The sequence below is a fragment of the Nanorana parkeri genome, unplaced genomic scaffold (assembly GCF_000935625.1).
Source record: "Nanorana parkeri isolate BGI_ZX_2015 unplaced genomic scaffold, ASM93562v1 scaffold650, whole genome shotgun sequence".
Classification (NCBI taxonomy): Eukaryota; Metazoa; Chordata; class Amphibia; order Anura; family Dicroglossidae; genus Nanorana; species Nanorana parkeri.
The window spans coordinates 195,908-222,084 of record NW_017306918.1 but is presented as its reverse complement, the minus strand read 5'-3'; the positions used below and the strand labels follow the sequence as shown (position 1 = coordinate 222,084).

Sequence of the window (26,177 nt, the reverse complement as noted above, 5' to 3'; positions counted from 1 at the left end):
ATTATCGGAAATAAGCTGAATGCACTTGAAAGACTGCTGCATTTTCCAGTCTACACAAAGCCTTAGAATTTATATGTTATGTCATGTAACAGGAACATTGTATTCAACCTTATTTAGCATGGTCTACACCCCTAATAATGGGGATGTGTATCAAGTAAGCACTGCTCACAGCAAACAGATTTCACTTTTTTGTAAACCTGCACTACAGAAATCAACAAGGTAAAACTGTTGGGAAAGTGGAATCTGCTTGCTGGAGGGACTAAGACACCTTTTCATGAAAGTAAGGGGGCTGCATCATATTTTGATGGAAGGCAGCGCAATCTATCAGAAATAGCTCTGCAACGATTCTCCAAGAATGCTCTCTAGTTGCTTGATGGTCTTCTGGCACTGCTGTTCTACATCCACACACTCATCTAGGTTAAAAAAAAAAAAGCTGTGGTTACTTACTGCTCTTCATCTAAACATAAGGAAAATAACAAATTACTAAAAAAAAGTCTGAGCAAAAATTGTAAAGAATTAAAAAGCGATGATTGTTATTAAAGCATTAGATCACTGCAAGGCTACAGAAAATATTTTACACGCTTAAATAAGTGCAAGAGTCTAGGAACTGAAAATAAATTCAATGGATTGTTTAGGTAGGCCCATGATTAAAATAGTCGCAGGTAAATCTTAGACAGCAACATGTGTGTGTTCAGCCCTAGTGTCTGACCTCATATAGGCAAGGACATGAAACCCATAGGTCCTAGTGAAAAAAGGCAGAAATATAAAATCATTCCTCATGATAACTGCATATCTAATCAATACCTACCCAGAAGTTTTTTTTACTGAAGATATGAGGATAACCATTTAAGCATTAAAGATTCAGTGCATACTTTTTGTTTGTGCAATAAAGCTTTATTGACATTTTTTAAAAAATACACACAAGATAAGGGGAAACCCAACAGTATGAAATATATATTTTGACAGCAGAAGGGTTGGAGCAGATGCCTAGATGACTGTTTTACTTTCCCCACAGAAAAGGATTCCACATATAAGGAATCTATTCATCACATGCATACTATTTTTAAATTGAGTAGAGAAGTAATCATATAGAAATAACAATTTTTTTTCTGTACCGAAATAATTAAATATTAGATTTATTTAGATCTTCATCTGTTGATAATCAGACAGACAGTGTAGGGAGGGCAAGCAATTGCCCTTTGCCTAATACCTAAAGCCTGTTTTGACATAAAATTTAGGGATGCACCGATTGCCGATACTGAGTATTTGTCAAGTACTCGTACTCGGCCAAATGCTCCGATACTTACCCCAATACCGGAACTTCCAGTCAGAGGGAGGTTTCCTCTAAACGGCAGTGCAGCAAGGGTGCAAGGAGCCTACTCCCTGGCCAATCAGGAAGCTGAGCGGTGGGTCAGGGTTATGACCCACCTCTCGGCTTACTGATTGGCTAGGAAGCTGGCTTCACTTGTTAGAAGGCACACTGGCTTCCTGACCAATCAGGAGGCCGGGTGGCACGTCATGACCTGCCTCCCGGCTTCCTGATTCCAATAGAACACCAGGGTACCTTGGGATGCCGGTATTGGTATTGGCAAGTACCAAAACAACAAAAAAACATATCGGTACTCATATGCAATACCGAAAAAACGGTATTGGTGCATCCCTAATTAAATTTGTTGTATGCGACACTTCACTTGCTCTACAACCCTACTGAAGGGTGGCCAGGGACATTTGATTTTTTTATGTCAGGTGAGATGAGTCAAATTTTAATTGTAAAAAAATCATCCACATTTGTAGGACAACAAAAACTGTAAAAATTACAACTAAATACCACCTTCTTTTGTGCCATGCAAAAGCATTAAGCCAAGTGAAAATGAAGAAAAAAAGGTTCCATTTCTATTTACCTCCATTCATCACAGTGCATAAAGCATCATATAATGCCTGAAATCTGTCATAACGCCACCCTGAAAGGGATGATGAATCTACACCTCAATAACGAGTGATAAAGGGACCTTTTCCTTTTGTGATTTGCATTTCAAGCATATTTTATCACTCCAATTGTTAGTATAACGTCTGACGTGTTAATCTACCACTTCCTAAAAATAAGAAGCGTTATTGAGTTTTGTGAATTGACTACCTTTACAAAGCAACTATATAACAAGCGATATCAATGAAATAACGGCCGAAATAAAGAAAATAATCTTTGTGAATTGACCCTAGGAGTATTTCTCCTGGGAACCTCACTTTCCACTAGCCACCTCATTCCTGCTCTGAGGACATTCCACCAGGACACCTCATATTCCCCCTTTATTCACAATACATCCCTTTCCCAGGCATCTCACCACCAATGCTTAGCACATCCCTCCCACCCACTACACACCCATACCCTACTGTGCATTCCTCTCCAACCACCTCAACCCTTCTCTGGCTATCCCAGCTATATTGTCCAACTTGACAGCTGAAAGAACTGTCGACCCAGCCACCTAAACTGCCACTCTTAACCTACTTACCCCACTCCTGCTCACAGTACATTCCTCCCACTTGCACACAACACTTAGGCTCTAAAAATCAGATCAGCTAGACAAATTTACTGGGTTCTAGAATGGGTAGACTTTTGCTACTATGTATAAAATCAATTTTGTATGAATAAGCATAGGTGTATCTGTAAAAGAGCAGACTGGATTATCGATTAAGACATTTACAATATCTGAGGAACTCCAGCAGTGTTCCTGACAGAAAATGAGGAAAATATATAAATATAAAAAACATCCAAAGAAATCATAATTTCTATTAAGATTTGTATTTTCTTACCCTCCATGAGTTCTGCCAGGAAAGGAATGGATTCTGGGAGCAGTGCTAAATAGTTCTCTCTTAATTTCTCTACCAAATCAACCAATACAAGCAGTGCAGCAAAGCGAACCTGAAAAAGGAAAAATGTAAAGCTGTCAATAGACATGCAAAGAATGATGATCATATATACACAGTTTGGCCATATGTTTTTCCTTATAAGAGACTGTTGTAGAAGCATGCAAAGGGCATGTTTTGTTTTATAAGAAAATTTTAAAAGGAAAATAGATGGCAGCCTGCAACATCTATCCCAGTCAATTACAATACTTTTCTCCTGAAATTTCTGGTGACAGGTGTTGAAAGGAGTCCACAAATATACAGTTGGACTGGGGCATTGTTCTGTATATATTTGATAGAAAATGTAAAAGTGTCTATAGACATGAGAACAGACTGGCTTTACTTGCTTTGTATTAATGCCTGTCCTTATAAGTGCATTTTACCAGCAACATTTCAGTCATCACATCCAATCATTTAGGGAGCTATTCACTAAGCTACCGAAGGCAGCTGAGTGAATAACCGAGCCGAAGTGAGCCAAATACCGTTTGGCTATTTGCTTCAGCTGATCACCCGGCTTCTGCACCCATCGGTTCTGACGAACAGGCTCATCATGTTCGGCTGAGCCTTAGTGAAGAAAACTTTCAACTCAGCCGATCCAACATCTGCCGATCCAACGTCCAGCAGTTCACTCGCTGCTCTTCACCCCTATTCTCATTAAGGCCGAACAGCAGAAAGTGAATAGCCGAATGCTGCAGAGTCAACTGAGTTGTGGACATCGCTGGACGAAGTGATTGACCCTGGATTACTTTGTTGGACATTTTTGTTTTTTATGAAAGGAATGGTCAGACTTTTGTTGTGTTTTTTTTATTACAATTATCAGGAGTCCTGTCCAATGTTTAACCTCCCTGGCGGTCTGATTATTATTATTTTTCCTACGCTCGCAAGGGACGGAACCCGGATCCCGGCCGGAGGACACAGCGGGGATCGTGGACAAGGTAAGAGACACTACACTGTAATCCCAAAATCCCGAGTGTGGCTCAGGGTTACCACTTATGGTACTGAAAATTAACCCCGAGCCACACTCGGGAATACCGCCAGTTAAAGCCTGACTCCACTCCAGCACCATGTGGAGTATTGTGAAACTGATGCGAGTTAAAGTAGACCTTTACCCATATCTTTAAAATAACAACAAAACACACCTTTAGGCTGGGTTCACACCATGGCTTCACATACAATGCTATTAACTTGAATGGCATGCAAGAGACCGCCATTATACAAATAAATACAATAATTTCTGTTGGGCACAACTTCTAAGTTACTTCATGTGTTATATCTTTAACTAAGAAAGGTGATTACATTGAAATGTTCTACGTAAAATGCACCTTGTTTTACAACCCTAGCAGTTTCAGGGATAGGGAATGCATCTGGAAGTGTCCAAAAGGAGCCTTGGTTCAGAGACTTGATTATTTGCTGCCTAAGCCTCAGCAGCCAGCACTCCCAAGCCATCTATTTCAAGTAAATATTTCAAGGACAAGTACAACCCAGATACGATCCTGATAAAAGTAAAACTGATGAATTTTATATACGAAAAAAAACTACCACCACATAAAAGCATACAGCAGTGTTAGGGACAAGGCCTATGCCCCACAAAAGACCATCAAAATATGACATACACAGACCAATAGGTTTTAAACTGTATACATGAGCCCTGAGCCTCGACGTAAGGATAAATTAGTCAAGCCCCAGTGCCATCCCCCCCTGTTCCTCATAATATTACCTACATAATACCTCAATGTTCTGTATTTAAATTAATACATAGGGATCAACCATATTGCAAAATGTACAGTCAGTGTTAGGGTGTAGTAAAAAAAAAAAACCCACTTGTGTAAGAGGTCCTGCTGCCACATCATGTGTCTGTTCATGAGCATACCATACTACATCAATATGTCCAAAGGAATATATGTACATGTAAACTGATTCCAATGTTATGTGTTTTAATTATACATAAAGAGAACATTGCAGAAAATATTGTTTGTAGTGGATTCTTCCAGGAGAGACACAACAAAAAATGTGTATGCAGATGAGACCAATGCTGTCCAACCTAATCATAGCAGTGGTTCTCAACCTGTGTAACCTCAGGACCCACATTTGTCCTTGGTCATTAAGTCGTGACCCAAGTTGCATTGCAATGGAACACATGGCATTGTCGTACCGCACGTCCTGATGCGGGCAATAAAAATGCGTTTGGGGTGCCATTCAAGTGAATGGCAATGCACCTCTCACACCAGAACGCGTGGTAGGTGCGGTTGCATGGTACAGTGCGATTAACGCACTGTACTAGTGTGAATAGGTCCTCAAAAAGGCTGACAGAAACATGCAACCACAGACACAATCTAAACACACTCACAGACATTCTCACACCACATACACACTCCATCCAGTCTTCCTATCTTAAGAGAACTGGAAAGGATCCACTTTTGAATGGCTGCTTGGTGCGAGAACTGACAATGCTGCGCTAGGGGAAGGCACACTGGTACATACTGAACACAGGGTCGCAACCTACTTTTGGGTTACGACCCACCAGTTGAGAATCAAGGCTATTAGAATAATCTCATAACATAGGTACAACCTAGTCGCTGGTTGCTAATCTGTAATATACCGTATTTTGCGTTCCATAAGACGCACCGGACCATAGGACGCAGGGAGGTCCAGTGCGCCTTATGGAGCACTTGACAGACCGTAGCTTCTGTCACAGCTTCTATGACAGAAGCTGCAGTTAGTGACCACCGAGACAGGTGGCGCTGTGATTACAGTGCCACGGTCTCAGTGATCACACAGAGCAGACGAAGAACGTCCGTTCTTCGTCTGCTCTATGGTGATCTCGATCTCCGCCGCCGCTGCTGCTGCTTGGTTTTTAGTACAAGTGATTTAATCAGATCACTTGTATTAAACAGGAAGTGGCTCCTACTGTACATTTAGCTCTGCTTTAGCAGGGCTAAATGTACAAAAAACTACTCGCCCGGCGCCTGAAACTGCATGTATCGGGCGTCGGTATTCGCTCCATAAGACACAGGCACAATTCCCCCCTCCTTTTGGGGGGAATAAAATGCGTCTTATTGAGTGAAAAATACGGTAACTACCCAGTGGAGGAATTTTGGTGGCACCAGGCAATAGTAGGCCAAGGTTGAACACACTAACCGTGGTTATAGTAGGTGCTGATAACCATCAACCACTACACCTGGATATAAAACAAGGGCTTAGCTGGGATAGAAGTAAAGATGAGTCACATAAATCAGGGCAGGAGGAGCCCATACTCCGATGAGACAGCCAAAGCCTTCCAGCTCATAACAAGCTCTTGGGGCCTGTTCACACCACAAACAGCACGTTTCAGAGAGGTCAGCCTCTGGAACGTACTATAAGGCAACCCAGCCGGCTCCCTGCATTCAGGGGCGGGAGGGGGTGTGGCGGTGCATTGAAGTGAATGGCACCGGAGTCTGGCCCCCCTGCCCGCAGTGCGATCGCCTGCACCTTAACACATGGCACATAAGTGCCTGCGTTCCGGTCCAGTGCGATCTGCAAAAATGCATGCAAGCACTATTTTTGCAGATCGCAGTGGACCGGAAACGCAGTCACTGTTATGCCACGCGTTCGGGTGCGGGTTATCACACTGCAGGTGTGGCTGCAGTGCCATTGACTTTAATGCACCACCATGCCCCCTACCGCCCCTGAAAGCAGGGAGCTGGCCGGGTTGCGATAGCCCGTTTCAAAGGCTGACCACTGTGTGGTGTGAACCGGCCCATTATGAGCATAGACGAAGAAAAATTAGAGTTGCTGACAACAACAGAAAACCAATTAGCCTTGAGGCTTACACCAGTGCAATCAAAAGTCCAACACCTGAATGTGGTAATCAGCATTCCTAAAACAAAAGTTTGTCTATACAGCACTTATGTAGAGGTTTAGCATGGGCCTGTTAGGTAATTGTTGCACATTTTATATTTCTCCTTAACCTAGGAATAGGGTCATCATGCTTATGTCGGTCAGGGCTATTGCCTAAAACATAACACATAGAGCCTTGACACAACCACAGAAGGCACCCCCTAAAGCTGTAATCTCTCCTGTAAACTGTTGGAGATGCAAAAGCATACTGATTGTGTTGCTGACTGTAACTATGTCTTTTGAGTCTCTATGCAATCCTAGCCCGTGCAAGCCCAGACATGCAACCCCTCCAGGTCCACTGTTCTGGAAATCAAGGGGAGCATACACTGGAAACGCCCTGCTACTAGCACAAAGGCCAATAGAAAAATAACAGTTTTGTTGTTCCTGTTAAGCCAAAGGAAACACAATTAGTGAGGTGGCTATTAACAGCCCCTTTTATTTTAATTGTGGATGATGGGTTTCCTGTTTTAGGTGGGCAGATCCACTGCTGTCCTAGAAGAGAAATAAGTACAAGTAGTACAAGATAAAACAGCTAGACAAGCTGAAGTGCAGTTTGGAAAGCAGACTATTGTTACTTGTGGAAGACGACAAACATAGTTTGAAATATGTGGGCATGGCCATTCTTCCGTACCAACAGGTGGAACAGGTACCCCCATTTATATAGGATTCCTGGTGTTTTTAGTGCCTGTGTAAGGGGGCAAACTGCTCTCCTTTTTGCCATCGTTCCCTTTGATAGATATACAAAAAAAAGTTATGTCAGCTCCTTAAAATTCAATAGATTGTTTTTTCCCTGGCTTTCAGCATAATTGACATAGTGTTTTCCAGAATTTCCCTCCTATCATGAAATTTTCTGTAGGCTTATATGGAGCGCTTTTAAATCTTTCCTGTGCGAATCTTCCATATGTTGGAACATTGATTCCATATGTCTTTTAGTTGGAAGGAGAGATACTTCTCCGTATACTCCAGATGGGTAGGTTCTATGGCTACACTAACAAAGTCAGATGAGCACCCCCTTTCCATCTTGGCGGTGTTAATAGAGGGCGATGGCGTGCTAGCTGGAATAGATCCCTCAGATGTATCCCGAAATTCTGATGGTCTATTTTGTGTACTACCCGTGTTTCCCCGAAAATAAGACACTGTCTTATATTTTTTGGGGCTCAAAAAAACACACTAGGTCTTATTTTCGGGGTAGGTCTTATTTTTTTTTTTTATGTACAACAATCCACACTTATTCATGTACAAAAATATGTTGATCAGGGCAATCAGGGGTGCCGTACTTTTCCAAGAGCAATTTGCTAACCAATCGCTGGCCAGAATGAGCGAAGCGCACTTTCGCTATCGATTCCTCACAGGCGGAGTGCATTGGTATCACTCCGCCTGTGACAGGAGCCGGCGCTATAGAGGAGGCATCGGCTTATGCAGCTCTGCTCCCTCCGCTGCCGCCTTGCTTCCTCTAGCGCTGGCTTCGTTGGCACAGCCGATTCTCTCCCGCCTCTCCTGTGACTCTTCAAGTTCCCCCTTATGCCGACCCTGGGAATGGTCACAACTAGGTCTTATTTTTGGGGTAGGTCTTATATTTTAGCAATTCCCAAAAATAGTACTAGGTCTTATTTTCGGGGTAGGTCTTATTTTCGGGGAAACAGGGTACTATGCGAAGGCCCCAGACACGCAGAGCAAGATGGGAAAGATCAGGAAAAACAATGTTGCACATAAACAGGCTCAGAGCAAACTCATTCAATCATAATATAGTCAATTCAGGAGCAATTCATTGTTTTCTACTCCATTTAGTGAAGGATCATATCTCCAAAAAGAGCAAATCACTTTTGAATCACTTTTGGCTTCAAGCAATTTCCAGAACGCAATTCACAGTTCTCAGTCCTGGCCCTTTATCTTTTCCTGCAGAATCCACTGTGAACAGTTACATACAACTATATTGCCAAAAGTATTGGGACGCCTGCGTTTACACGCACACTGAACTTTATTGGCATCTCAGTCTTAGTCCGTAGGATTTAATATTGAGTTGGCCCACCCTTTGCAGCTATAACAGCTTCAACTATTCTGGGAAGGCTGTCCACAAAGTTTAGGAGTGTGTCTATGGGAATGCTTGACCATTCTTCCAGAAGCGTATTTTTGAGGTCAGTTACTGATGTTGGACAAGAAGGCCTGGCTCGCAGTCTCCACTCTAATTCATCCCAAAGGTGTTCTATCGGGTTGAGGTCAGGACTCTGTGCAGGCCAGTCAAGTTCCTCCACCCCAAGCTTGCTCATCCATGTCTTTATGGACCTTGCTTTGTGCACTGGTGCGCAGTCATGTTGGAACAGGAAGGGGCCATCCCCAAACTGTTCCCACAAAGTTGGGAGCATGAAATTGTGCAAAATGTCTTGGTATGCTGATGCCTTAAGAGTTCCCTTCACTGGAACTAAGACCTGAAAAACAACCCCACACCATAATCATAAACCACAATGCAGTCAGGCAAGTACCGTTCTCCTGGCTACCGCCAAACCCAGACACGTTCGGATAGCCAGAGATTCGTCACTCCAGAGAACACGTCTCCACTTTTCTAGAGTCCAGTGGCGACGTGCTTTACACCATTGCACTTGGTGATGTAAGGCTTGGATGCAGCTGCTCGGCCATGGAAACCCATTCTATGAAGCTCTTTACGCACTGTTGTTGTGGCAATCTGAAGGCCACACAAAGTTTGGAGGTCTGTAGCTATTGACTCTGCAGACAGTTGGTGACTTCTGCGCGCTGTGCGCTTCAGTAAGTGCTGACCCCGCTCTGTCATTTTACGTGGCCTACCACTTTGTGTCTGAGTTGCTGTTGTTTCCAGTTGCTTCCACTTTGTTTTAATACCACTAACTGTTGACCGTGGAAAATTTAGTACCAAGGAAATTTCACGGATGGACTTATTGCACAGGTGGCAACCTATCACAGCACCACGCTGGAATTCAACCGAGCTCCTGAAAGCGACTTATTCTTTCACAAAAGTTTGTAGAAGCGCCTGAATGCCTAGGTGCTTGATTTTATACACCTGTGGCCATGGAGGTGACTGGAACACCCGAATCCAATGATTTTCAGGGGTGTCCCAATACTTTTGGCAAGGGATGTCTCAATACCACTTTTTCAAGACCAAGTACAAGTACTTCCCCCTCATGTACTTGCCGATACCAATTACCGATACTTTTTCTTAAAGGGACATGTGACATTTTTTCTAATGCAATACAGACTAATAATTTTAGGGCAGTTTCTCACCAGGGCTACGTCCAGATCTCACAGGGCTGCGTTCAGAATCTGGATGCAGCCTGGTGACATATGTAGTCCAGACCTTGCCAGGCTGCATCCAGATCTCACCAGAGCTAAATACAGATCTCACCAGGCTGCGTTTAGAATCTAGACGCAGCCTGGTGACATCGGGACTACAGATCCTACCAGGCTGCATACAAATCTCACCAGGCTGCGTACAGAATCTTTACGTAGCCTGGTGAGATCTGTATGCAGCCTGGTGACATATGTAATTCAGATATCACCGGGCTGCGTCCAGATGTCAACAGGGCTGCGTCCAGACGACAACAGGGCTGCGTAATGGGTCTCTCCAGCGCTGCTTATTGTCTAGAGCGCTTACTCCTGGACTCCTGAACTTTCACAGGTGCCTTTGCTTAGCCTGATCTACTGTAGTGAGGTAGTAAGCCGAACGGAGCGGGTGCCGGCCACGTGTCCGCTCCGAGGCTGTATTCAAGGTGTGGGGCTGCCTCGAGCAGTGCCTGCACCTTGAATCAGGAGGAGGAGAAGTGGGACCTGGCAGGCAGCGTCAAATACAGCTACTGCCAGGTCCCTGGAAGGGCGCTTCCGGACCCCACAAGCGCGGGACCTGAGGCGGCCGATCTGATTAAAAAATGTAAAGGGCCAGTATCGGCTGTCAGCATCAGAGCATTTGCCCTGTATCGGCCCCGATACCGATACTAGTATCGGTATCGGGACATCCCTACTTTTGGCAATCTAGTGTATATTAGCTCTAAGAAGCTGCGAGAACATCAGCGTCAGTTCCATGTGAGCTCAGTATCTCATACTCTCAATTTTCACAGCGGTTGCTTTCCTCTGTAGGCTAGCGGCAACAATAGTCCAAGTCACTCTGCAGACAAGATATAACCTGCTATGGCCAATCTCTTGTATGTACTTTCTTAAGAGAACTTACAGTAAACAATTACTGATTCTAACATCACCATTACACAATTTGTACATTATAATCATATCTCCTCTTAACTGCCACTTCTCCATAGTGAACAAGTGTAATTTTCGTAATCTTTCCTCATAGAGAAGGGAGCTGCCATTCAGCGATGTGCAGAGATGAGCTGCAGCCGAGCGGGGAGGAGAGAGACTGTCATCCTGTCAATTTCAGGATGACACGTCTTTGTGTGTGGCCGAGCGGAGGATCGGTAAATATCAGTTATATTTACCGATGCTCTGTGTGAAGGACAAACACTGGAGTGACCAGCAGATCATTACAATGTTTGTAAATAACTGGGGACAGATAGTACTATCTGCCCCCAGTTATGAATGAACAAGAAGTGCTTTACATCACTTCCTGTTCATTCATGACTTTCTCAATGGGGAGAAGCACTTACTACAGAGGCTTTGCCTCATTCAGAAACTGCTCGATAGTGAATGAATGGGAAGCCTCTGTACTGAGTGCTTTCCATTCATTGAGTGCTGAGGCTGCAGAAAAAGGAGATTGATAACTCGGTGTCCTCTCTCAAAAGGGAAATGTCAAGGGTCTGTTTAGACCCCTGATATTTCTCAGAAGCCCCAACAGTAAAAATGTTTTAAAAATAAATAAAATTAAACACAACCCCTCCCCCCCCCACACATGCAACAGTGTGCACCATATTGTGGTGTACGCCATGCACATGCGCTGCAGTGCGTTGTTAGAACACATCACAATGCTTAATTTTTTCTTTTGTAAATAACATTTAACTGTGGCAGCACATGGCAAAGCATTGTGACACATTGCTGTGTTGCAATTAAGCGTATGCCTGCATAATGTTATCACACACACACACACCAGCACACAAACTATTTTTAACATAAGTCGCTTATTTACAGTTTTGCATTCCTTCATGTTTTTACCGTTTCACAAAAAGGTGTAATTAAAAAAATGAATATTTATATATAAACTCAATACAGTTTTATAGTTGCATAGTTAGTCAGGTTGGAAAAAACCCCCCACAAAAGTCCACAGAGTTCAACCTATAAAGAAAAAAAAAAAAGAAGAAAAGCCTAAACATAACGCTATGCCCACAATTACCCACTGTTGATCCAGAGGAAGGTAAAAAAAAACACCTATGAAGCATGGTTCAATTTGTGTTTATTTGATTCCTATTCAAGAGAATTACTTTATATACAGTCAATATAGGCACAGAGGTACATTTTTTTAACATTTTCTAATGGTGGTGTGCCTCGTGATTTTTTTCATGAAAAAAGTGTGCCTTTGCACAAAAAAGGTTGAAAAACACTGGCATAAGGCAATCGGATATTCGCTTGATCAACACTTTCTGGTGCTTAATATACCTATAACTTGATATCCAGTAATATTCTGTGCATTTAGGAATTCATCTAGATTGTTTTTAAAACAGTTAACTGAGCTAGCTAGAACTAGCTCTGGGGGAGTCTATTCCACATTTTTCGATGTTTTTAGATTTACTCAGAAAAGTATTTTTTTGTGCACTGCTACTGGTTTTAGTGTGTTTTTATCAATTTACGGAGGGCTTGGCAGCGAAAGGGTTATTATGCATATTATTGATATAAGGCAGACTGGTATGTAGTTCTCTGGTAGGCATCTCCACCCTTTTTTGAATACTGGTACAAAATTTACTTTACATCAGTTGGTACCCTTCCAGTCACAGTAAAAATTAGCAAGGTTTCACTATAACTTGCCTAAGCTCTTTAGGTTCCTGCTCACGTACTCATGGGTGTAAGTTATCTGGTCCTGGGAAATTATTCAGTCTTAAGTTTTTTCTGTTTTGATCCCTGACTTCCATCAACCACTGCACATTGCTATTTACATTCTTATTTTGGTCATTAAACCCGTCTTTTTTCAATAGTATACATAGAGGAGAAGAATTTATTTAATACCCGTCTTCTCCCCGTCATTTGTGACAAACCTCCCTTGCTCATCTTTTATAGGGCCTTTTCTTTTACCTTTTTATTGCTTATATACTAGAAGTATTTTATTAAGTAGTATTAGGTAGGCAGTATTTTAGCTGCCCAGATTGTACTTTTACATCTCTTATTGCATTCCTTGCAATTTGGAAAGCCAATGTTGTCATTTCTGTCGTATTTTCTCATTAGCAAGTTTTACTGTTGGAGTCAGTCACATAGGTTTAACATTGTTTTTATATTTGTTACCCAATGGGATACACTGGCGAATGCCATTGTTTAGTATATACTTAAAACATTCCCATTTGGTATCATACAGCAAGGAGCACAGCGTATCAAAGTTTGCCTTTTTAAAGTATAAAGTTCTTGTCATACCAAAATGCCTCTCTTTTCTGTAAGTTATTGCAAATGTTATCCCCATCTGATTACTCCTACACAAGTTTCCCTAGTTGCAATGTCACGTATACATGAAATAATCCTGCAAAAAAATACATTTGTCCAATCAATGTCGGGATAACTGAAGTCTCCCATAATAACATTGCCCTGTTTCCTAGCCATTTTAATCTGTCAGAGTAGGGGAGTTTCCTCTTTCTCCTTTACATTTGGCAGTCTATAGCAGACTCCCACAACAGTTAGCTTCCGTCTCACTCTATTTCCAGCTTAAAAAACTCTGCACCTGCATGTGCACATAAAGGAGTTGATACATTGCGAGTAAAAATTGTGTTGCAACTAAACATTAGTGGGCAAAATAAACATTTAGCATACAGACTAAAAAATACAAGCTAACTATAACATCTAAAAAAAATAGATCAATAATAAGGATGTAGAGACACTAAACCCATATAGACTTTTTTTCAAGGTTTGCCCTATTATCAGTCAAATTCCCTTAAAATCAGTGTAGATTAGCAGGGAAAAGGTTTCTATCCTTTCGCCACATGGTCGTTGTGTGTTGGTGCAGTGATTTCTCCTCCCTGTGTTGGTAGTGCAAGGTCGCGGCCTCGGTGGCTGCAAGCAGCTTTGGTGAAACTTGCTAATAGAGTCTGGAATTAGAAAAGTGCAAAAAAGGATGTGCTTTTCTCATAGAGTAGAGAGAAGGTGTCCTTCACCTAAGAACACAAGCAAAAAGCGGAGTCAGGTTGGGAGTGGAAGGGTTTATACAGGTCTGTCCTTATAGCTTGGATTTGGAAGTGTCTAGTCACCTGAAGGTAGCTGTATACCCCCACTGGATCTAGAACTCCATGGGTCCTCCAATGTATCCAATGTGACCAGGAAAAATAAAATTATATGTGGAATCTGGTGCCAACACAAATAGCAAAGACAGTTCCTACTTATCCCCAGAATGGTTTCAGAGGTTGTTTTTCCCCTCGTACCTTTGATAACATCTGGTGGCACTGTCTGAATAAAGAGTTTTGTGCCCATATTAACAGTCCTGGGCAGAACCATACCAAAAAAAATCCATACAAGCAGGTACTTAAAGACTTCTTACTAAAGCTTTTATTTCTTGCTCGTGTCCCCAGGTGACAAAATGCATGACGTACTTTGTTGAGTCTTTCTAGGTGGTCCTGTTTCTGAGATAGTGAATTTGACAGTGCACCCCCTCCTCCCCACTGCTGTCCGACCACACTTAAACCAAGGAGGCATCACAGGGTCCTCAAAACAATAGGGGAATTGATCAAATTTGGAACAGACAGAATCTGGAGCAGTTGCCCATGGCAACCAATTAGCGTCTCTCTTCAGTTTAGCTTTGTGAATGGAAGATAGAAGCTGATTGGCTGTTATGGGCAACTGCACTGGATTTTGTCTGCTCCAGTTTTGATAAATTCCCCTCAATGTTTTGATAAATGTACAGCAATACAGAATGACAAATTAGACCAACAGACCTGACCTGCCTGTATAGAGACGTGGTGCACCTCTCAACCCCATGTTCTGATAGAATCTTACTTACAATTTAATCGCCTAAGTTTGTCAGTCTCCAAAACAATGAGGAATGTATCAATTTGGTTGCATCATCATTGTTTATTAAACTGTCGTATTCCTGATTTCTAGTCCATATAGCAAAAGATTTTTTATCCTAGTCTATGTTTTATTCCTTAAAGGGGTTCTAAACCCTCCCGCTTTTTTGGCCTATATCTACTGCTAGCAAGCAATAGATATAGGCAAAAAGTAAAAAAATAAAATAAAGAATGCTTTAACCCTTTCGCTGCCAAGCCCTCCAGAACATTTTTCAAATCAGCTGGCCAAGCCATTTTTGATAATAGCGGTCATCAGCGGCTTGTGAGCCGCTGATGACAGCTATTAATTGAAAGGGGACAGTCTGCTGAACAGTTCTACTATAAGCTGATGGTCGCTAAAGCGACCATCAGCTTATAGTAGAACTGTAAATGCCAGGTCCGTACGGCATACTGAGCTGGCCAGCTGGAAGCACTTTTGTAGCTCCGTATGCCGTACGTCCTTGGCAGCGAAAGGGTTAACAGCGGTTTACACATTAACCTTTTTTTCGTCGCGCGCTCCCGTCCGAGAAAACAAAACTGCTCGGGCGGCCGCAAAGCATCTTGGGGCGCGCGCATGCGCAGTTCGGATTTTCGGGTGGGAGACGAGCAGAGACGGAAGGTAAGTCTATGGACGCGTGCATCCGCATGGAGGCACCGCTGGATCGGAAGTGCCTGCAAGCAGAGAGGAGTCAGCGCTGCATCGGAGAGCCGCCACACCACTGGAGGGACAGATAAAAAAAAATAGGGAAAGAGGAAGATTGGATTAAGAAACCTCATTTAAGGTAAGTGCTAACATTAACATTGGGGGGATGGAATTTTTTTTATTAAATTTTGACTTTAATGCCTTTATAAAAGGAGAATTGTCCCTAAATTGTCTGTCTGTAAACGGTCTCTAAATTGTCACAAGCTTGCTGGGAACGAACCACTGGTGTGGGCCTCAGGACCCACATTTGTCCTTGGTCATTATGTCGCAATCCAAGTTGTACAGCACTTGAATGCACGGCATTGCGGCACCACATGTTCCGGTTCGTGCGAATGAACTGTGGGAGGGTAATGCTTTTGGGGTGCCAATGCACCTCCTGCACCAGAACGCATGGTAGGTGCAATTGCGTGGTACAGTGCTTTAACCGCACGGTAATGTGCCATTAACGCACTGTACTGTGTGAACGGGCACTTAAAAACACTTTAAAAAAAAAAAAGATCTACCTAGTTTACCTACCTTACAGGAACTGGAGTGGATCCTCAGCCTGGGTCCAGTGTGGCCTGCTGTACTGTGACGGAGCTCCAACTATGTGCATTGCTTGTAAAGCTCCCTTGTGCGCCCTGTGGAGGTGCCGGGAGCCAGAATGTGACATTACTCCAGTCCAAGCACCTTTACAGGGCATGCAAGGGAGCTGTAAGCAATGTGTGTATGGATGGAGCTCCCTCGCAGCCTTACCTCCAATCCACCTCAAGTTGACACCAAGCGCCAGGCAGCAGATTTTGAATGGCTGCTCGGTGCGACAACTGCCACACTAGGGGGAGGGGCTGAGGAGCCCATCACCTAGCGCAGTGGAAGACATGTGGCAACCCACTGAACACATGGTTGCTACCAACTTTTGGGTCGGGACCACTAGTTAAGATCCATAGATAAAATAAAGGACTAACATAAGTGATTAACTGGTTAAACATACAGGTGAAACTCGAATAATTAGAATATCGTGCAAAGTTAATTTATTTCACTATTGCAACTTAAAAGGTGAAACTAATATATGAGATAGACTCATTACATGCAAAGCAAGATAATTCAAGCCGTGATTTGTCATAATTGTGATGATTATGGCTTACAGCTCATGAAAACCCCAAGAACCCCAAATCCACAACCTCAAAAAAGTAGATTATTACATGCAATCAATAAAACAAGGATTGTACATAGAACAATATCGGACCTCTGAAAAGTACAAGCATGCGTATGTACTCAGTACTTGGTTTGGGCCCCTTTTGCAGCACTTACTGCAATTACTTTTGCACGATATTCTAATTATTCGAGTTTCACCTGTATGTAGCAAAACAAATTTATGAAAAAAAAAATACAAATATCCATACACTGACTGTACACTAGTATTTTATCTTATGTATTTTACTATTTAGTACTCCAATGTTATTGGAAAGGTCTCAGCACCCCCATCTCTAGCTCAGCTGCACACTATACATGGATTTTTTCTGGTTCTGGTTTGTTATGCAGCAGTGCCTTTACAAAGCAACTGCACGCCATGCTCAGCAGTCTTCCTCTGGCACAGACATGCAACTATCTGGCACATTTGATATCAATCGGCTGCACTGGGGCAGACTGATATCTGCTGCACTGTGGAGACAGTACAGGGCAGGACTTTACTTATTCCATGGGCCGAAAGTAATGAAATAGTCACCTCTCTCCCCGGTTCCTATTAGCTTCAGGAGAGAGAGGGAACCGTTTCACAATAAAGTCTCCAGCATGCTGCCCCTCTCCCTGCTGAAGGAGGGCTGTTCTATGCAGGAATGCCGCGATCATTTGAAGGTGTTGCGACCAACTTTTGGGTCGCGACCATTACTTGAGAACCACGGTTCTAGATGACAGCTAAATATCCCTGAAGCCGTCTTGAGAGTATGAAGCTGAGTTGTCTTTGTGATACTTTAAGTGCCCAAGAGCACTTCTAGAATGTGCAACAGGAGGTCTTTTATGGTCACAAGTGCTGGACCCAAATATTGCTCAGTTGAGATATTATGCAAAATGTTTCAAAATATGTGCAGGGAGTTGCAAACTTTAATATGTTGCAAGAATATTTTTTAAAAAGTTGCATACCAGAGATGAAACTGCAGTTAGTTGGCATGACATTTTGGTCTTTATGATTATGATTTTTAGTGCTATAGACTTTAATGGGAAACTTTGTGCAACACAAAACGCGCAAAAGTGCTTGAAACGAACGTTTCTCATTGAAGTCTATGGGACCAGAAAGCACTGTAACCCGCCAAAAAGTAGCTCATGTACTTTTTTTCCAGCGAACTGGCGTTTTTCTGCTTGCAACAAAATGCTCAGGTGTAAACAGGGATCATAGAAATGACTTGAGCATTTTGTCGCGCCTAGGTGTGAATGGGGACTAGGTGTGAATGGGGACTAAATGTGACAAAGTAAGGCTGGAAAGGGAACTGCGAGAAAAAAAAAAAAGAAGAAGTATATGTATAGAGATATAGAGAGAGATAGAGAGATATTGGACAGTTGGCCTCACATTTGACACTAGAATACTTTGGTATATAGAGGAGCTCATGGTTGACTAGATGACTACAAGGTGCCCATGTCCTGTCACTGCAAAACAAGCCCAAATCTTAACCCCTCCACCTCTGGGCTTGACAGTTGGTATGAGCTGTTTGTGCGGATATGCTGTATTTGGCTTTTGACAAACATCTCCACTTTGGTTTTGTGTACCAAAGGACACTGTTCCAGATGTCTTATGGTTTGTTCAGATTCAACTTTGCAAACCTAAGCCGTGTTTCACTGTTCTTTTTAGAGAGAAGAGGCTTTCTCCTTGCAGCCTTTCCAAACAAACTATCTTTGTTCAGTCTTTTTCTAATTGGACTGTCATGAACTTTAACATATAACATGCTAACTGGGCCTGTGGAGTCTGAGATGTACAGTAACTTTTGGGTTTCTTGCAATTTCTCAGAGCCCAATTTCTGGGACGTTTACTCCTGGGAAGATTGGCAACTGTCTAAAATGCTTTCCACTTGTAAATATCCTTCCTCACTGTAGCATTGTGAACTTTAAATTGTTTGGAAATGGCCTTATAGCCCTTCCTTGATTGATGGGCACCAACAATTGCTTTTCTAAGATCATTGTTAACACAATGCCATGGAGGCAAAGCATCAGCACACATCTGAATGCTCCAGGCCAGCAAACTGCTAAAACTTTGGCTTTCATAGAGATGGTCACACTTACTGATGATCAAAGACTTTTGATTAGCAGCACCTGGCTGCTACTTGGCAGCAAGCACTATTTTGATCGCGCCGGACCAGACCGCATGCATAATGTGCCTTGCGATCCCGTGCGGCCGATCGTATTACGGCCGGAGGGGATGGCTACGGTGCCATTCACTTCAATGGCCCGCCACGCCCCCTCCTGCCCTACAAAAAGTGAGCTGGCCGCAATGCGAGGCAGTGCGTTCTGGCCACAACCAGGCCGGAGAGCACTGCATCTGGTGTGAATGGGCCCTAAAAGTTTATGCCAACAATTCCTACAGGTGTCCCAAATTTTGTGGATTGCTCACAAAAGCCCCCCATCTGTATAAAAGCAATGTTGGAAGAGACTGTTACTACACCCTCAGTATTGCATACTGCAGGAAGTAGTATATTACTTTCAAAATGGCAAGAAAAGGGCAATTAACAAAGAAACTACTCGCCCGGCGCCCGAAACTGCATGTCCCGGGTGTCGGGCGATAGGTATTCGCTCCATAAGACGCAGGCACATTTTCCCCCTCCTTTTGGGGGAAAAAAAGTGCGTCTTATGGAGCGAAAAATACGGTATATTTATAAAAACAAAATCGTACATTAAAACAGAGATGTACAAATCCCAGAAGCTCCGTGTGCTCCTTACAAATGACAGCTTCCTCCTAATTTTTGAATTTTTATCTAGTGTAGTCTTGGAGCTCAAAAGTATCGGTACATGTACTCGTACTTGTACCGAGTACTGTACTTGGTATCTGTGCAACCCTAATCGAGGGCTCTTTTGCTGGATCCAGAGTTGGTGACTTGCACAGAGTGAGTGGCACCCTGAACCAAAACTACTAGCACAGCATTTTGCAGCGCCATGCAATACCTAGTTGGTCAGGGGTTCATCCTACAGCTAGATAATGACCCAAAAATACCCCCCAGGCTATGTCAGAACTACTTTAGGAGAAAAGAACAAGCCACTGGGCTTCAAATCATGTAATGACCAGCAATAGGTTAAAAAAACAGGCACTCGCAAGGGGGTCCGTCCATCCAGTACTTTATTTGTAAAAAGGCATTACAGCAGCAAACAAATGCTTACGTTTCAGCCCTCACATTGGGCCTTATTCGTAGCTGGTAATGACCAGCAAAGTCTCCAGACGTATACCTCATCGAACCTAAAAGTGCAACACATTTGTGGTAACTTCTGCAACAGTGTTGGGAAGAACTTACCGAACAATATTTGATTTCAGTTGTAGAAAGAATGCCACAAGGGTGTTTGTCTGTTATATCTGCAAAAGGTGGCTACTTTGACGAAAATTTAGATTACATTAATTTCAAACTTCTTTCTTTAGTTGGCAATGCAACCTTTTACCAGTGTGACATTTTACTATCACCCAAACAGGAAAGCAGAATAAAGAGTTCGGGAGGCATGTGTTAATAGTAAGAATAGACCGGTCTTTCCCAACCTGCCATTCTCCTGGAGAGTTTCACCCATTAATGGAAACACAAAACACTTCATAAAGTTAAATTGTATTACCTTTGGAGAAGAGTGTCGCATCTTTAACAGAATCTGATAGTTAAGTGGTTTCCATAGACAGTCATCAGCCATGGCAACAGAAAACTGAGCAATGCAGGGGACCAAGCTTTTGTTCACTCTTGACTGAAATTTCTCATCTCCACCAAGCAAGTTTTCAATCTGTAAGAAAGAGACACGTAATCAACGTAAACATTTTTTCTCCATTCTCCCAAGACCTCTGGGATTATGCTCTGCCTTTAGGAGGTTGGGCACTAGGCAAATAAAAGGCACAGTTAGTGGCTATACCTTCTCACATACTGAGTAAGCCCAGGAGTAGCAAGTCGTGACAGAAGGGGACAGTAAAACACAAACACAAAGCACATTCATAAATGAGGGAACATGTCTAAGTAAAACACAAAAGTAATAGGCGGGATCTGGGTTTCCATATAAACTACTAGAGAAGAGGATTTTAAAGTGAAAAAATGGCACAAAAAAGGAATTATGTACACACTGTAAAAACCTTTTCTTGGCTAGGTCAGTGGGGGACACAGTAGACCACTGACTATATGCCTAGTCACTAGCAGTTTACACACTAGGAAGAATACTTCATGTAACCATTGTACACCAAACCTTAAACACATGCAACATGGGAAGAGCTTATGTCCATAAATTAACTAATGAAGTAAAGAATTTTACAGTGAGAACACGTCCCTTTTTCAATTAACATTCATGGAGGTCATAGTGGACCACCAGGATGTCCAAAAGCAGTCCTAAACACAGGGAATGGAAAATAATTTCCAACCTCACAGGTGACTGCCAACAGTGTAAAAAAGGAGAACTATGAGGCGAGTGCTTTTCACTCACCTCATAGTTCTAGCCGACCTGTGAGACTGTCACAGGTCGGCTCAGTAGATCGGGAGGTAAGCGAACCCATACCGGAGTTCGCTCACCTCTCGATCCTGTCTCAGCTCTCTGCCGTGACAGGGGAGGGGCTGGATTCCCCCCTCCGATCCGCCAGTGCTGACTGGCGGATCAGACGGGGGAGGGGGCGGTTACAGCTGGCTCTGCCTCTAAATAGGCAGAGCCAGCTGTCACTCACGCAGCTGGGCGGATCCAGAAATAATTGTCGGGATCCGCTTCAGCTGCGGCGTCTTAGTATACCGCGAGCTATACTGTGGCGTCTCAGTATACCGCGAGCTGTAGCTCGCGGTATACTGAGCTTAGGGTGACGGGAGGACGCTAGTTTGTGCCCTCCCGTTACCCTAAGGAGAACTATGGGGAAAAGCCTTAACCCCATAGTTCTCCTTTAAGTTCAGCTGATTTCACAGCCACTTGGAAGATCTTTCCCCTACAAAAAAAAAAAAGTTTGTTTGACAAAAGGAAAAAGGTGACTACCTGGTCACAGGTACATACCAGGGAGGGGGATGCTAGTGGTCTTGGAAAAAGAATAGTTCCTTGTTGGTGCTTAGTGCTAGTTTCTGGTGAAGTCTTACCTGCAGGAAACTAAAGAAGAAGCTAGAATGACTGCATTGAAAGAAAGTTCAGTGAAAAATGTGTCAAGATGAGGGCTTGTGGGCATGAAGCATTGAGGGTATGCCAGCTTCAGAAAAGCCTCATTCCCTCAGAACCTGTGGTTCAATAGCCATGCCATGCTGTTAAAATTGGAGAAGCAATATGCAGAATCAGTACCCAAGAGAGAAGGTCTGGGCAGAAGCCAGGGGACTTTGGATACCAGGAATTCTACCTCTGTGTAACAAGATCTTCTTAACCAGTCCAGGGCCAGCAGAATGGTAGTAATCCTCTCCAGGATGGTCTACTTTGAAAGAACTGGAATCAACTTGAGAGGAGGGAAAACACAAATGTGAGCATGCAAAGTCCAAGAAGTGACTATGAACCATTGGACCTTTAGATTGTGGCATGACGCCATCAGAACCAGGATCGAGAAAGCCCCAACAGGGACCAAGTAGATGATACTTTGGTCCAACCTCCCAAGTACAGCTTTCGACATAGTAAGGGAATCCACCAACTAATTGTCTGCTCTTGCAGACCACTAACATAATTGGAAAATGTTGTTCTGTCCAGCACAAGATGTGAGCCATTTTTTTTTCCTGCTGCTTGACCCTGAGTTTCTCCTTGATGACATGTATGCCACAATGGTGGCATTGTTGTACTGCACTCTCTTCATCTGCCCATAATAATGGGCTGTCCAGTACAGCAGAGACAAGTAGATTTGTATAATCTCCATTATGTTGAACAGTGGACTAGATTACTCTTGCATCCAGCAGCAATGCACTGTCAGAATGCTAAGGACTCATATGTCCACAGTGAGGATCTTCCAATGCTCGGGACTGACCCCAAGAATTGTGGCTGATCGAAACCTTCATAAAAATTCCTGTTTACTCTGACGTGACTGGAAAATCCTTCTTCCCAGGGACAGGAATAGGCACTCGCATGGCAGTGAGGAAAAGATCTGGTGTGGGCTTTTAATGACGCTGCCCTCAGCCACCTGATCACTGGCAACACCTGACCTCAGGACTGGAGATTTCATCCCACCCAAAAACTGGTTTGCAATCGCAAAGCTCAATAGCAACTACCAGCTATGGACGTTCATGCTTGAAATGCTGCTAAGGAAAGACGACCTGTGGCAAGTACCGAGTACAGACAGACGCACTAATGGACCCACAGAGGAAAGGGGTAAGAAGAACAGGTAAGCAAAAGCAATTATAAGTCTACTAGTGGAAGACAACCAGCTCATCCACATAAGAAAAGAAAATGCAGTATGTGGACTGCATTACAAAAACATGAGCATTTAAACCTAAACAGTAAGCTATATCGGCTACGCAAGCTATATAAGATGAGGCTAGAAAAAGGCCAGGAAATGCATGAACATATGAATGCCATGCTTGAAACCATAGAACTACGTGCAATTGGAGAAGAAATGAAAGATCACCATTAGGGCTGCAGCTAACGATTATTTTCATAATCGATTAGTTGGCCGATTATTAAGTTTGATTAATCGGATAAAAAAGAAAAAAAAAAGGCTCCGGTGATGGGACTACTAGTTTGTATTGAGATTGTAGTCCATCACAGGAGCAAGCTTGGCGCGGTGGAAGTAAAAAACAAAAAGTGTGGTGTGCAATATAGTACATTATACTGCGTCGCAGTGCAGAATACCAGCAGCTATAGAGGAATGTAGCAATAGTACATTATACTATAATGTACTATTGCTGGGATTTGTAGTCCTCTGTAGCTGGCGTTATTCTGCATTGCGCTGTATATAATGTATTATTGCTGGGATTTGTAGTCCTCTATAGCTGGTGGTATTCTCCATTGCGCTGTATAATGATTTTAACTGCGCAATGCAGATTACCACTGACCAGTTATAGAGGAACAAATCCCAGCAAAAATACATTATACAGCGCAATGGAGAATACCACCAGCTATAGAGGAACAACAAGTCCCAGCAATAATACATTATACCGGGTGTTTAATATATTATTGCTGGGATTTGTTGTTCCTCTATAGCTGGTGGTATTCTACAGTGTGCCGCTTTTTTTTAATAAACAGGAAACATTAAAACAGGTCCCCCTTACCTGTTTCTGAACCCTTGTAAGTCGCGGCGGCGTGCTCTGCGGGCGTGTGTCCGGCTTGTGTGGTGGGCGTGACATATGCGGCGTGGTCGTGGCGTCTGCGGCGTGCGTAGTGTACTGTACCTGTTCCACCATAGCACCCCTGTGCTCCTGTTCCACAACGACACCCCCACACAATCCACCATTGCACGCCAATACACCTGTTCCTCGCTGAACCTTCATACACCTGTTCCCCCGCTTCACACCATACAACTGTTCCACACAGCACCCCCACACACCTATTCCACTACTGCACCCATACACCTGTTTCACACAGCACCCTTGTACACCTGTTCCACCACAGCACCCCCACACCTATTCCACTACTGCACCCATACACCTGTTTCACACAGCACCCTTGTACACCTGTTCCAACACAGCACCCCCAAACACCTATTCCACCACATCACACTCATACACCTGTTCCGCACTGCACCTCCATACCCCTTTTCCACCACCGCACCCCCGCACACCTGTTCCACCACTGCATCCCTGCACCCCTGTTCCACCACTGCATCCCTGCACCCCTATTCCAACACTGCACCCCCATACACCTGGTCCACACTGCACCCCCATACACCTATTCCACCACTGCCTCTCCACACAGCTGTTCCACACTGACACCTGGTCAACACTGCACCCCCATACACCTGGTCCACACTGCACCCCCATACACCTATTCCACCACTGCCTCTCCACACAGCTGTTCCACACTGACACCTGGTCCACACTGCACCCCCATACACCTATTCCACCACTGCCTCTCCACACAGCTGTTCCACACTGACCCCTATTCCACCACTATATCCCCGCACACCTGTTCCACACTGCAGCTCCGTCCACCACTGGCTTCAGAAGGTGGGCCCTCGATTGTCGGCGGGCCAGCGGCGAGTGAGGGAGATCGCGTCGAGTAGAGCAGCGGCGTGCGCGGCTTCAGCGTCCTGTGCGGTGAGCGTGGCTTACGCGGCCTGTGCCGTGGGCACGTCGGGAGCCGCGTGTGACGTGTGGCTCAGGCCGCATGTGGAGCCCCGAACAGGCAAATCAATCGATAGCCGACGAATCGACGATCGAAAACGTTGCCAACTTTTTCAATCGTCGATTTTAATCGACTAAATCGATTAACTGTTGCAGCTCTAATCACCATGTGGTTGCATTACTGCTATGCAGTCTTCCAGAGTCATACCGTGCTTTTATTAACGGTCTAGGCACCAGACCCGAGCAGGAACTAACACTAAATACGCCAAAGGAAAATGAATGACAGAAGGAAAGAAAATGTGCACAATGAAGAAAACGAGAAAACCCTTAAGGTGCATGAGAGCACAAAGCAAAAGAAAGAGAGAGTGTTTTCGCTGTAAACAGACAGGTCACCTAAAAGAGGACTGTTCAATCTGGAAAGCCAAGCAGAGAAAGCAAGAAGGATCCACAAGAGAAAGAGATAAGGCAGCCACAAAGGCAACTGCAGGCACATCCTGGAGCACTACCTTTAAAGTGACTCAGAACAGTATACCACGCAAATGGTGTATTGACTCAGCCGCAACAAGCCACAAGACTAGTGATGAGACCGTCTTCACAGAATTGATTTCAGTGAAAAGGACAAAGTCTTCCTAGCAAACAGGAAACATATTACTGCAGAGGGCAAAGGTCAAGGATTCTTGAACTGCATTACACCGTCAGGGGACAAGCAGAATACCCTCGTGAGAAATGTCCCATACCTAGAGGAAGCCTTCTATTATTGAAAATTCTTCCTAATAAAGGTCTCACCGAAAACCCAGAAGCCATAAAGGATATTGTATCAGAAGATATAACCATACTGCCCTGCCGAATGCTCATGCCATGCAAATGCTGTATGGAAGCAAAGGCCACATGTACCTTATTTCCACAGGCCACCCAAAGAAAGACAACCCACCCCCATGGAGCTCATACACAGTGATGTGGGCGGACTAGGGGTGCACTGATACCAGTATTGGTGCCGATTCAGGGCATTTTCAAGAGCACTTGTATTCGTGAAAATGCCCCGATACAAAGTGCTGATACCAGCGCTTTACATTTTTAAATAGCTTTGGGCTGCCGGAGACCTCACATCGGTGCTTTTGCCTCAGTACGAGCGTCGGGGGATGTGGGCAGTAAAATGCAAGGGAAGGTGCTTTCTGTGCCAACCGCCCCCCCCCC

At 43.8% G+C, this 26,177-nt stretch overlaps 1 protein-coding gene across 1 annotated transcript in view; it reads right to left on the bottom strand.

The window, feature by feature from the left end:
• Positions 1–294: 294 nt before the first annotated feature.
• HEATR1 (HEAT repeat containing 1) overlaps positions 295–26,177 on the bottom strand; it is a 205,382-nt gene continuing 179,499 nt past the window's right edge. The window contains 3 exon segments of the mRNA XM_018563295.1: positions 295–413; positions 2,809–2,917; positions 20,401–20,559. Of these exon segments, the coding sequence (XP_018418797.1) occupies positions 325–413; positions 2,809–2,917; positions 20,401–20,559 (357 nt within the window). The 3' untranslated portion in view covers positions 295–324.